Source organism: Lepisma saccharinum, unplaced genomic scaffold (assembly GCF_977018435.1).
Source record: "Lepisma saccharinum unplaced genomic scaffold, izLepSacc3.1 HAP1_SCAFFOLD_126, whole genome shotgun sequence".
NCBI lineage: Eukaryota > Metazoa > Arthropoda > Insecta > Zygentoma > Lepismatidae > Lepisma > Lepisma saccharinum.
In genome coordinates this window covers 907,290-921,108 of record NW_028142942.1, presented here as the reverse complement: position 1 = coordinate 921,108, position 13,819 = coordinate 907,290, and the positions used below count along the sequence as shown (strand labels likewise).

Sequence of the window (13,819 nt, the reverse complement as noted above, 5' to 3'; positions counted from 1 at the left end):
GTTGATTCGTCGCTGTCATCTCTGCGTAGAAGTAAACGGCAGACTTTTTGAAAACCGTCTGTGATTATTGCCCTCGGCAAATACCAGTGAGAACACTCTTGGTATTGTTCCCCACCCCCTTTGTGTGGTGAAAGTGACATCTTCAGTTGGTGTTCAGTGACACGCACTGTCTGTGCATAAGACATTGTAGCATTTGTTGTTTGTTGTGTGTGTGTGGGGGGGATAATACGTAGTTGTTGTGTGTAAAAATACACGTTGTCGCAATCATCTGATAATGTGTTTTTCTTTCCCTCCTCCTGGTGGAGTAATGTGTCTCTCGTATGCCACATGACATGATTCGTTCATTCCTCGCGTGTAACTGGGGTATGCAACCGTGCTCAACTTTTCGGATTTTGTGTTCGGTGCTCATGTTTTGATGTTTGAGGTCGGGATGTGTTGCCTTGAACGCATTTCTCATTGTCACGGTCCTTCTTGCTGCGTTACATACCTTTTCCATGCATTGTTCTTGCTGGAAATCCCCAATTCCTTTGAGGACTCCATTGCGCATGCGTGCAGTGAACTTTTCATAGTGACTTCCGGACTGAGCACATACGATTCCTTTATGATTCCCTTGGAACCGCCTCTCTATCTGTTATAGTATTCGTCCCAGCCTGGTGTGACGTTCACTTTGTCACCTTTTGCGAGGCTCCTATCTCGGAAACGAAGCCTCAGTCGTAAAAATGGAACTTAGACTTTTTGCTTGTTTTCGTGTGAGGAATCACCTTCCAAGCGTTGTAAACGACCTTTAGAAACACCCTGTATATACGTATATATAAAAAAAACTTTTCCAACGTGGTTGTTTCACATCTTTATTTTGCACTCATTTTGGACTGCATTTCACATGTATATATTTGTGGGAACAAAATCACTTTTAAACAGGGGAAAACTCCCAAAGCCGTTAAGCCCACCTAGTGTCATGGAACACATAAGTATAGTCATGTCAGTGTTACGTTATCTTGTGATAAGTTTAGTTGACATGACAGAAAGCAAAGATGCATCAGATACCACAAAGAAGTATGGGGCTGCTACATTGAAGAACCTGTCGTCGTTCCTTATCAAGAATCAGCTTGACTGCACAGTGGGTGTCCTGTTATACAGACTAGCACAGATCGCCAGGCGAACAATCTTTTGAAACTGAGGACTTTAGGTGACTTACCTGTTCAAGTGGAACCCAACCATCCACCAGACAGTTCTGAAGGTATAGTAGGCTACTGGATCTGTTAAATTTTGCAGAGGAAGAGATCCTTAACTGAATCTCAGACCCGCAGGTAAGAGCATAAATATCAAATTCTGGAGAATTAGTCCCACACAGGTAAGAGCATAAATACCAGAAAGTCAGGAGAATTTGTCCCAACATCTTTGCTCATTTTTACCTTCAATAGGACCACACCTGAGTAAAGTACGAGCAGGATATTATGGCTTTAATGTTTGACTGAATGTCCCACACCCTATGCAGTGCTATGAGTGCAGATATTTTGGTTTTATCCAGCCCTTCTACAAGTCCACTCCTGCTATAGAAAAACAGATCTTCATGTGACCACGAAACGAAGTGGAGCCTTGGCCACTGATAATCCTCCCTGGCACCTTCATGTACAAGAGGTCCTCGGGATCAGCAGACCAGGTGGAGCCTTGGCCACCAAGAATAATCCTCCAAGACAACCATTTATTCTCACTCTCCATATAGACACCGTCACCAAACACATCATGTGTCCAGGGATTGAAGTATGATGTAGTATATTACACACTACCCTGAAGCCTCCAAAACGTTGATATTTTTAAAATTCACACAATGGTTAAAAGTCCAAAACTAAGAATGAATGAATTGCCACTGATCAGCTACAAAGAAGAAGTGAAAATTATCCTATCACAATCTGTCTGAATCTTAAGTACTTTGTAACACACTCATGTTGTAGTAAGGTTTTCCCAGTGGCGGTAACCACCTGGGGGTGCGGAATAAAATTTAGGGGGTTCCATGTTGAAAATACAGAAAACATTAATCATTCATGCATGTTCTAGACACTACAACAAATACCAATCAACATTTGGTTGACTTCTATGCAAATATGCCAATGAAACTCAGGAATACTAGTGCCTTGTTTCAATTTTGCTTGTTATAAGCAAAAACTACATGTTTTGTAATTTGAAAGTAAAAAGCTTGTTCAAGGACTGTCAATGACATGTATTATCTTATATTCCAAGTAAGGGATGATGCAGCATATACACAAATACAAATTACGATGTGCAAAAAAGACCATCCTGGCTTATATAAACGCATTTTTTTTAACCTTTTCAATACAACAATCATGAATTATAAAGAAATCAAATACAGATGACACCAATAAAGTAGCTGCTGAGTGTTCAGTTTTTGTGAATTAGTTAAAAAATACCTATGCAAACCGAAGTTATGCTACTTGAAAAAACTAATTAAATCATCGCTTTAAAAAAAGTCACTTTTTTGGAGTGCTTCACTTGTCAGAAAACGTTCTCTAACTTTGTTCCCCTTCTTTCACATGCATTCATTTACATAAAGCATAGCTTACCTTTACCAAACAAACCCTAGTGTAAAGTTATTTGGTGGCTTTTGTGCATGCTGTCAAATTTATCAAATAGTTCCTGTACATCCAGTTTCCTCACAATATATTTCTCCACAGTCAGCACTGCCAAGTTACTCATATGTTGCTGACACATTCTATTACGTAGGTAGGTTTTCAACCGGCACATACATGAGAATGTACTCTCACATCTGGCACTCGAGGATGGTGTAACAATGGCTATTGTTGCTAATTTATGCACCTCATGAAATGCTAGTTTGTACTCATCAAGGAAATTCACAAATTTAAATATATTGTCTATTGTAGTTTCATTCTTATTCTCAAAGCGATTTATTGCTTTTTGAATTAACTTCACCTCTGCTTTTACACTGTTCATAACGCACCCATAATGTGCTACCATAGGGCATAGTTTGTTCATGTCGAGAAACTTCTGTGAATCAGGATGAAGGCACAACATTCCATTGATAACAGGACTGTTCACCTTGAACCTAAGCATATTGGACACTGTTTGATATCTCTTAGAAGGGAGCTGAAGATACACAGAAGAATGAAAAATTAATTTTCAAGAGCGGCGATGAACCCCCTCTCCTCATGGGTCCATGAGCTTTTCTCGTCAACAATCCTGTGAAACATAACCAAAATGGCAGGCAAAGTTCTTTTCACTGCATTACAAGCAGCAGATTGGCAAGTCCATCTTGTCTCGCTTAGAGATTTCAGCTCCAGAACACTACTCCCCATATCACGCTGCACAGTAACAAAAACTGAATGAATCACTGAACCTGGCATAAACACGTGCACGTACAGACTTTGTAGTAATACGGAGAACTCATTTGCAATTTTGGTGTTCTTGCACACATCCACAATGACCAGATACAGTCTATGATTGTCACAGTGAGTGTAAATGGCTTGCAGCACTTCTTTCCAAAACCAAGTTTGCACTCCACTGACCAAATCCTTCATAACATTGGCACAATCATAGGTTTGTGCGATGCAGTTTTCGAACTTCATACCACGTTTATGTAAAGTGTCCTTCACGTAATCAAGCAAAGACTGAGCATCTAAGAAGCTGTAGGGCAGAAACCAAGAAACATTTTGTAAATTTTGCCATCTAAGTAGAACCACACCACTACAGATACTTTGTTTTTGTTATGTCCTTCGATTCGTCGACAATTAAAGTGTAAGAAATTGCATCATTTACATCTTTACTCACTGCTTCAGCACTTCATTCTGAACTGAGTGATGAACGTATTTCTCATTTTGGGGACCACTGATCTTCTTCTGTATTATTACATTACTTTTTGCTATTAATGCTAGAAGTATGATGAAGTTTCACTCCTTTCACTCTCATCACGTCCTCTTTGTGCAATGCCTTGCATTGCAGTATACTTGAGAATTTCAATTTTTTGTCTGATGTAGGCCCTATTGTCCCTTATGTCAGCTGCATGTGCTTTGCAAAGCAATGTTGCTACAGACGTCTGAAGTTCCTTTTCCTAAAGTCTCGTACTCCTCTCACCTAGAACAACTTTTCTTGTGAGCTTCTACATTATCGTGCTTTCTTAATCCAGTCTCTCCTGAAAGAGCCTTACTCCAATTGGACCACCCCTCTGTAGAAACACAAGATGAATGACGAGATTTATCCGGGGAGAAGAAACAGCAGGCAAAACAATAAGTACTTAGTCCGGCCATAAATACTGTTGCACACTATTTTGTGAATAAATTGAATATGGTGTTAGATTTTTAAATGTTCTTTTAATATGTTACACTTACATATATTATACGCAAATAGCATCAATCAGTTTTCAAAATGTACACTTTTCGCCCTCGCACAGGCTCGAAGTCTCCCTGGACAGGCATCTATTGCAGCAGGGATGGTTTTGATGCGAAAGTCCACCCTTGCTGCTATCAAGGAATGCTTTTAACTTTCAGTTATAAGGTTCCTCTTCTTGCAGACCGTCACCTCTAGCTCTGGGCACAGTTTGTAGTCCAAGGTACTGAGATCATGGCTATCAGATGGCCAATCAAAAGTGGAGATGAAATCGAGTACACTGCTCACCAGTCACGTCATCCTTGCCTTATGAGCTGGGGCAGAATATTTCTTGAACATCCAGGATTCATTGTGAAACATTGTTTGGTTCAACAGTTTCACAAGAGGGCCCAGGACAATTTCCACATACACTTTCGCATGGCTTTTAAGCCCTTTTCTCAAAAATGAAGCCTGGTGGAACTCTCATAGCTCAGCCCCCATCAAACCATGACTGAGGAGGGCTGGTGGCATCTCTAATTTTTGGGAACTCTCTCACAAACTTCTCGAGAGTTTGAAGCATACACCCTTACATTTTGGCGGTTATAACTTCATTCAGTGGTGAACAATTTCTTATCAGTGAAGAGAATCCTGCAATGCCCATTGGCAATGTACCGCTGCAGGAGCCATCTCGATTTCAGTTCCCTCTGTTTCTTCACTTGTGCTGTTAGGAAATTTCCAGTACTCTTAACGGTAAGCTCCAATTCCATGGTCTTCATTAAGTACCCTGAATATTGATTGTTGTGAAAGGTTCAGCTCCTGTGCCATTATCACTTACTTCCGGATGGGATTTTGGCGGATGCAATCCAGCACTGCTTTAACAGCTGCAGCTGTTCATACGGTGTGAAGTCGACCAATTCTTGGGCGATATTTGATGCTACCAGTATCAGTGAATCTCTGGATTGTCTGATACACAAACCTTTACCTGATCTTCAGGATTTTTAGGCGCTGATGAATCCCCATAGTTGAGGACAGGACTTCTTCAAGACCAGGTTAAGGAAGTAATCCACCGAACCTCTTCCAATCCATCAAAAGAGAAAGGCCTTATTCGGGTATGTGACAAGTGCAAATCAGTGCTTTGCCCACTTTGTAACCTCTTTGTACAGTAAGAAAATTGTCATGGAGTAGAAATATACACAATAATGTTACGGCTGTTGGTTTAGATGTTTCTGTATGTTCATAAGTAGATACAATGAAACAATTTTGAACAATCATAAATTTCACACTGTCTTGCCTCTGTTGTAATAGTGATATTTTCTTGCAATATATTCAACATATTGAAACCTTTCATTTCAGGGTGGAACAAATTAATTTGATATTACCTGGTTTAAGTAGAATTTGTGAGAACGAGTCAGGAATCGTATGTGCTGGAGAAATTGTTGGTGGAGATCTTAAAATTCATGACTCCATTGAAACCACTTCAGTATGTTACAATAAAAAAATATCCGAAAAATCAGTAGCTTTAAATCAACACACGTACGGGAATATTCCAAAACGAAAAGAAAATAATACAAAAAATAAGAAATTTTCTCGCACTGAAAACTTGAAAAGCCATTTGAGAATTCACGAAGGAATTCGTCCTTATGAATGCCCTCAGTGCAATAAGAGTTTTACTAATAATGGAAACTTGAAAATGCATTTGAGAATTCACGAGGGAATTCGTCCATATGGATGCCCCCAGTGCAATAAAAGATTTACTCAAAGTGGAAACATGAAAACGCATTTGAGAATCCACGAGGGAATTCGTCCATACGGATGCCCCCAGTGCAATAAGAGTTTTACTAATAATGGAAACTTGAAAATGCATTTGAGAATTCACGAGGGAATTCGTCCATACGGATGCCCCAAGTGCAATAAGAGATTTACTCAAAGTGCAACCTTGAAAACTCATTTCAGAATCCACGAGGGAATTCGTCCATATGAATGCCCGCAGTGCAATAAGAGATTTACTCGAAGTGGAGATTTGAAAATGCATTTGAGAATGCACGAGGGAATTCGTCCATACGGATGCCCCCAGTGCAATAAGAGATTTTATCGAAGTGGAGATATGAAAATTCATTTGAGAATCCATGAGGAAATTTGTCTTTATGAATGCCCTCAGTGCAATAAGAGATTTACTAATAATAAAGACTTGAAAATGCATTTGAGAATTCACGAGGGAATTCGTCCATACGGATGCCCCCAGTGCAATAAGAGATTTACTCAAAGTGGAAGCTTGAAAATTCATTTGAGAATCCACGAGGAAATTCGTCCATACGGATGCACCAAGTGCAATAAGAGATTTACTCATAGGGGAAATTTGAAAATGCATTTGAGAATCCATGAGGGAATTCGTCTATTCGGATGCCCCCAGTGCAATAAGAGATTTACTCGAAGTGGAGATTTGAAAACTCATTTGAGAATCCACGAGGGAATTCGTCCATACGGATGCCCCCAGTGCAATAAGAGATTTACTGATAATAGAAATTTGAAAACTCATTTGAGAATTCACGAGGGAATTCGTCCATATGGATGCCCCAAGTGCAATAAGAGATTTACTGATAATAGAAATTTGAAAACTCATTTGAAAATCCACGAGGAAATTTGTCCATACGGATGCCCCAAGTGCAATAAGAGATTTACTCAAAGTGGAAACTTGAAAATGCATTTGAGAATCCACGAGGGAATTCGTCCATATGAATGCCCCCAGTGCAATAAGAGATTTACTCAAAGTGGAAACTTAAAAAAGCATTTGAGAATCCACGAGGGTATTCGTCCTTATTGATACCCCAAGTATAATAAGATTTACTGAAAGTGTAAGATTGAAAACTCATTTGAAAATCCATGAGGGAATTCGTCCATACGGATGCCCCCAGTGCAATAAGAGATTTACTCGAAGTGGAAACTTGAACATGCATTTGAGAATCCATGAGGCAATTCATCCATACGGATGCGCCCAGTGCAATAAGATATTTTATGGAAGTGGAGATTTGAGAATACATGAAGGAATTGAAATAACTTGTCTCCCCCTTTTTTTTACTTCAATTTTCTGTTCTTCTTGAGGCTGAAAATGTGGCGAAATCTCTTATCTGTTCTTCTTCATTGTTCCTACAATAGTTAGCCATTTTTGTAACAGTTCATCTGCAAGTTCCATGGAAGTATACCAGTTATCAGTAGTCACATTTCTGTTAGTACGAGGGCTATTTTTTTTATCAAGGTCCGATCGGTCGCGAAATAAAAACCACATTGAAAATCCAATGAAGCTGTGCGCAGATGTGTTGCGCAGTATCTCTAGTATGCCCGTTGATCTCGTCACGTCGCACTTGTTGGCTCGGAGCGTGCAGTAAGCACGGAAACATGCCTAGAACATTAGAGTCGCACGCCAAGTGTGAAGTGCGTCCAGTAATTCGATTTCTTCATTCAGAACAAGCTAAGAGGAATGTTGTCATCCGGCATTGTCCTTCTTCATGACGATGCTCGGCCGCACACTGCAGCTGCAACACAGATGCTCCTGCAGAATTTTCGATGGGAGGTGTCTGATCACCCACCTTACAGCCCAGAATTGGCTCCCTCAGATTTTCATCTCTTTACGCACATGAAACGCTGGCTAGGAGGACAGCATTTTGGCACAGACAATGAGCTGCAGACCAGCGTAGAGAATTGGCTGAAAGCACAGGCTATGACTAGGGTATTGGAAAGTTGGTACCACGCTACGACAAATGTCTAAATCTGGGTGGCGACTATGTAGAGAAGTAGCTGGAAGGTGTAGCTAAACGTTTTTGATTTCACTGTGGTTTTTATTTCGTGACCGATCAGACCTTGAAAAAAAATAGCCCTCATACAAAAAATGGGTGTACACAGTGTGAAGGTATAGGGTGAGTAGTGTAATTGATACTAATATAAACTCGATAAAGTATGAGCCCCCATCAGGCAGATTTGGCTACACTTAAACCTAGCTCAAGATGTGCATATGAGCTTATTGCTCAAGTGTAGTACTCTGTCTAATCCAAGATTTTTGTAAAAATGCCCTCGGGAATTTTCCGTGAAAGTATGAGCCCCCCTCAGGCAGATTTGGCTACACTTATAAAAGGCACTTCTGTGAGATTGTTGTCCATAAGCTTGTTAAAAATATGGCCCTCTTGATATTGTTTTGGATACACTTAAAACTAAGCCAAGATGCTCATAAGAGCCACCCACACCCACCTACACCCACACATATTTACTTCCGGTCCACTTCCAAAAATACCAAAGCCAAACATATTTACACACTAAGTATACACACTAAGTATACAAAGCACACTGCTGAACCCAACTGATATTTTTTATTAAGCATAGAATTTTGATTTGAACCCCAAGAAATTTTATATAATAAACCAACAACAAAAATACCAAATCCAAACATATTTACACACTAAGTTTATACACTAGGTATACAAAGCATACTGCTGAACCCAACTGATATTTGTTATTAAGCATAGAATTTTGATTTGAACCCCAAGAAATTTTATATAATAAACCAACAACAAAAATACCAAAGCCAAACATATTTACACACTAAGTATACAAAGCACACTGCTGAACCCAACTGATATTTTTTATTAAGCATAGGATTTCGATTTGAACCCCAAGAAATTTTATATAATAAACCAGTAGATAGTATTTGTATGTTTGAGCACAACTCTGATTTCTTGACCAAACGACCACAAAAACCTGAAAATCTCACTTTCTCTCCACGTTCCGCGCCTCATTTATTGCGCTGACGATGTTTCACAGCGTAGAAAAGCAGTGATGAGTGAATTTCACTCTCTCATCCTCTCATCCTTTGAAGGATGAGTGCACCTTATCGTAATTTTTTCCAAGTCCTGGCCAAATGTTTATATATATCGTGACCTTTGTAAACCTCTCTCTCTCGGGAGAAACGATGTGCCACACACGCGCGCGCGTATGCCTCTCATTATTTTTTCCGTATTGTGACGCAAAACAAGCAAATAATAATTGTTTTTTTTTTAGGATACCTGGCCCCTATATAACCTCGCCAGGGTGTGCGGTGGCGGCGAAATCGTCACGAGTTTGGATTTGTACTGCGAATGTTGTCAAAAATTCAATCAACGTTGTTCATTCTCAATGCTAGAATCTTACATAGATTATTCTCTAAAACGAAAATCGATAATCCTATGCAAAGCCCCCAAGGCATTCAGGCAATTTCTAATGTTCGCGTGGATAGCGACGCTCGGTAGAACTTTTCCCGTCCCTGTGGAGAAATTGTGTTTCATCGCTCAATGTAATATTTTCATCACGGACCAAACTATTTTTTCGAACCAACCCAGAAGCATTTGCGCAAATTCGAAATTACCGAATGTCATTCGATAGTGGTTTGGAAAAATTGAAATCAATTTTCGATTCGTTGAGAGCATCAACTCAAACGTTAGCTGCCATCCCGGAGCTTGCACAGCGAGAAATAATTGTTTCGTCCGAGGTGAAATTATTGTTTTCACGCAACGTGCAAAGTATATTGCAAGCATTTCCAAAACTGACATCATACAATAATGCAATTTTGAAAACAACGACAAATATTGAACGTTCATCGTGGCTTCGAAACCTTACCCATTTTTTCTGCTCCGCATCCGCATATTGGAACGATTTCACAATTTTGCGCGCAAGTTTAGTTTTTCTTGAAAGTATGTGCTCGATTGGGTAATGTTTATGTTTTCGAAAGAATTGCAATTACAAGATGTAATCACCATGCTACCAGCTTCGACGAAAAACCCCTCGCCGCTGCCGTCGCCGCCGCCACATCCACAGCAGCCTCACCCCGAACCCATTCAGCTTGCATCCTCTTCCGCCCGAAGAGATTCTATTTTTTTCAGCTTTCCCACGGTCCTGAACGACGAATCCACCACATCCCCCGATAACGATCCAATCCGAGGAGGATGCGGTGGAAGCGAGCCCCGCAACAACATCCGCTTTGGAAGTTTATCTATCCACATTATACTCGACCAAAAAAAAAAAAGCTGCATTGCTGCACGTGGAATTTTTATGGAATCACAAGCACGAAACAAGTGGATGCTTTGTTTCAGGCATGGTTGAGTTTTGTGCTGGGGATCGCCCGTTTCACACACCACACCCTGACGGGGCGTGGAATAGAGACCGAGGAAAAATGATTGACAATACATGCATGGGTGGAACTGTCAACGCCCGTTCATTGTTATTTGTCCCCCCACAGGATATTGTGCGCATCACAAAAGTCTTTGGTTGAAAGAAAAAGTATAGCATTGTTCGTTTGTACCACATGCATGAGTGAATCGGTCAACGGGGGTTCATTGCTAGGATATTGTGTTTTAACCAAAGGGGGTCGAGTGGGTGGGGTTCCTATATAACACACCAGTTTCTCCTTTTGTACATCATTATCATAGTGAACGTCAATCGTGGCAGTTCAGTATTCTTAATTGTGTGTCTGACAGTATACATATATATCATCGTGGAAGTTTTAGTGAGCTACAAGTTTTTTTGAAGTCTGTCTCTCTCTTAAAAGGTAAGTTCTTTTTCATGATATATATATATTTATTTTGTTTTGCGTCTGACACACACATATTCAGAGGAATTATAAAAATTGACACACACCTCCTACAACACTGTGTGCACTGTTCGCGTCTAATATATATATGTACTTGTGGAAGGAAAAAAATGTCTAGCATTTTTCAACTTTTTTTTTTCCTTCTGTTTCAGTGCGCTTTCCCCTACCACCACCACAACCCCCCAAAAAATTTCTCTGTATATATAAATAACAGAGGAAAAATGGAATCGCAACCAGGTCCCTCGGGTCTTTGCGGGAAAGTGGCATGTCGTAACTGTGGAAAATTAATTTCGAAACCTAACATTGCTAGGCATTTGAAAAAATGTCGTCTACCGGAACATGATGTCGTAGCCCCCCCGGCAAAGAAATCTCGCACTGATGGGCATGAATGCGGTGCTTTGAATAAAAGTGCACGCATCATGACGTATAAATCTGAAAATAACGAAAAATGTGACTCGAGCACCTTCCTCGACAATGTGAAATCGCGGGTAGTAGATCAATTACATGATTGCCTCGTCAATGTTGCAATTAAAATTCATCTCGTCTTGACCCTGCTGTATGAGAAAGTTGTCTCGTCCGAGTCAAGCACTTTCAGCTTTTACGTAGGGTGTGAAGGCTTACACGATGACAATAACGAGGATCTTGACGAGATAGTGACACGGCTATTTGAGCACCTGACACAAAAACAAGAAGAGTTTGAAGGTAGAGGAAGTGGATGGAGTCTTTGCGGTCGCAGCCACATGTTAGAACTTCGAGTCTGCAATTTTAAAGCGTTACGCAGCGCTCAAAAAAAACAAAAACAAAAAAAAAAGAAAAAGGCAGTGTTGAACATACAAAGTAATGATGCGAAGAGTTTCCTATGGTCTGTCATCGCTGCATTACATCCAGCTAATAATAACCCCCAACGTCTGTCCAATTACAGAGGATATGAGGGTTAGATACGAGAATATGATGAGAGGAATTTCCTATCCTGTGCCCCTGAATAAGATCAATCAATTTGAAAAAAACTATAGAGAGGAAAAAGGAGAAGATATCGATATTTCTGTGTTTGGGGTTGACGATTGCGACAACATTCGTGTGTTAAGACCTGCTAGAAGCCAGAATAATGTAATTCGACTCTTGCTTGTAGATGGCCGTTATAGTTTGATACGGAATTTCTCACGATTAGTAGGAAGACAGATCAGCAAGCATTGCGATAAGATCGAAATTTGCGATCGATGCTTGAGAATTTTTCGCGAGGGAAAGAAGATGAAAGAACAGCACAAGTGTTTTGGCTCCGTGAATGCAGAACCCGAAGATGTCATGCCGGAACCCGGAACCAAGATGAAATTTCAGAAACACCAGGCTCTTCACCATCCCGCTGTCCTTTATGCCGATTTTGAAAGCTTCCAAGTTCCCATGACGTCTTGCAACCCTGATCCCTCTACCTCAAGCACGATCCAAATTTTTCACCACGAGCATTGCAGTTTCTCCATCTACGGAGAAAAATTGAATGATGTCATCTTGTATTGCGGACCCGATGCGGCAAAACATTTTGTTAAGAAGATAGCGGAATGCGCGAGAGAACTTGCACCCAGCCTGAAAGGCTCTTACGTTTCTCCACCTGCTCTCACGACGGAACAACAGCGGAGACATGACGCGGCGACAAGATGCGCCAAGTGTAACCAGGCTTTCACCCCCGAAAATCACAAGGTCGTACACCATGACCATCAGAATGGATTATTCCTGAGCACGATCTGTAATTCGTGCAATCTCAAGATTAAGGAGTCGCATTTCGTTGCCGTGTTTCTGCACTACACGGAGAAGTTCGACACGCATCTGTTCGTCAAGGAGTTGTACAACATAACTTCTCGAATCAGCATCATCCCTAGAACGAGCGAGAAGTATATTGCGGTGAGGGTGTGGATCCCTCTCCAGGCTGGAGGAAGTGTGGAAGTGCGAATCCTGGACTCGTACAATTTCCTGTCCTCCAGCCTGGCCACCCTTGCATCTCAACTTGGCGACGAAGATCTTGTGGCCACCAAGCAAATGTGTTTTTCGGGGAGAGATGAGAATTTGAATCTGTTGCGTCGCAAGGGCGTCTACCCCTACGAGTACGTCAACGATTTCGACAAATTTGACGAGACGGAACTTCCACCCCGGGAGGCATTTTATTCTCATCTCACGGAGGACGTCTGTTCCGAAGAGGACTACGAACACGCTCGTAGTGTGTGGACGGCCTTCAATTGCCAAACTTTTCGTGATTATCACGATCTCTATCTCAAATTGGACGTGACTCTCCTCATGGACATTTTCGAATCGTTTCGCAAGAGATGCATCTCGATCTACAAGTTGGATCCTGCGTATTTCTTCACGACGCCGGGATTGACTTGGGAATCGATGATGAAATACACCAACGTGGAACTGGGCCTCATCGCAGAGAAAGAACAGTATGCCTTCATGGAGAGTGCGATACGCGGTGGCATCGTCCAATGTCCTCGACGCCATGCTCAGGCAAACAATCCTCATACGCCTGGTTACGATGCATCGAAGCCCAACACCTACATCGTCTACTGGGATGTCAACAACCTGTACGGCCACTCCATGTCCCAGTGTCTTCCCATCAGCGACTACGCGTGGATGACCGAAGAGGAACTCTCCTGCGAGGATTTTCTCAACTGGAGCGAAGATAACGAATGGGGCTGTTTCTTGGAAGTGGATCTCGATTATCCCGAAACGCTTCACGAGAAACATCACGGATTGGCCCTGGCCCCCACCAAAGAGAAGCCACCTGGAGGATCATCGGAGCCAAAACTCATACTAAGCATGGAGAACAAGCGGAATTACGTTCTGCACTACCGACTCCTCCAATTTTACATAAGTCACGGTTTGCAG

The 13,819-nt window shown here is 41.3% G+C and overlaps 1 protein-coding gene across 2 annotated transcripts in view; it reads left to right on the top strand.

Annotated features, from left to right (window-relative positions):
• The window catches only part of LOC145982329 (uncharacterized), an 86,228-nt gene extending 78,661 nt beyond the window's left edge, over positions 1-7,567 (top strand). For both annotated transcript variants that reach the window (XM_083115889.1, XM_083115890.1), the window contains one exon: positions 5,689-7,567. In XM_083115889.1, the coding sequence (XP_082972015.1) occupies positions 5,689-7,156 (1,468 nt within the window). In that variant the 3' untranslated portion in view covers positions 7,157-7,567. The remainder of the gene's footprint in view (positions 1-5,688) is intronic.
• Positions 7,568-13,819: the final 6,252 nt, after the last annotated feature.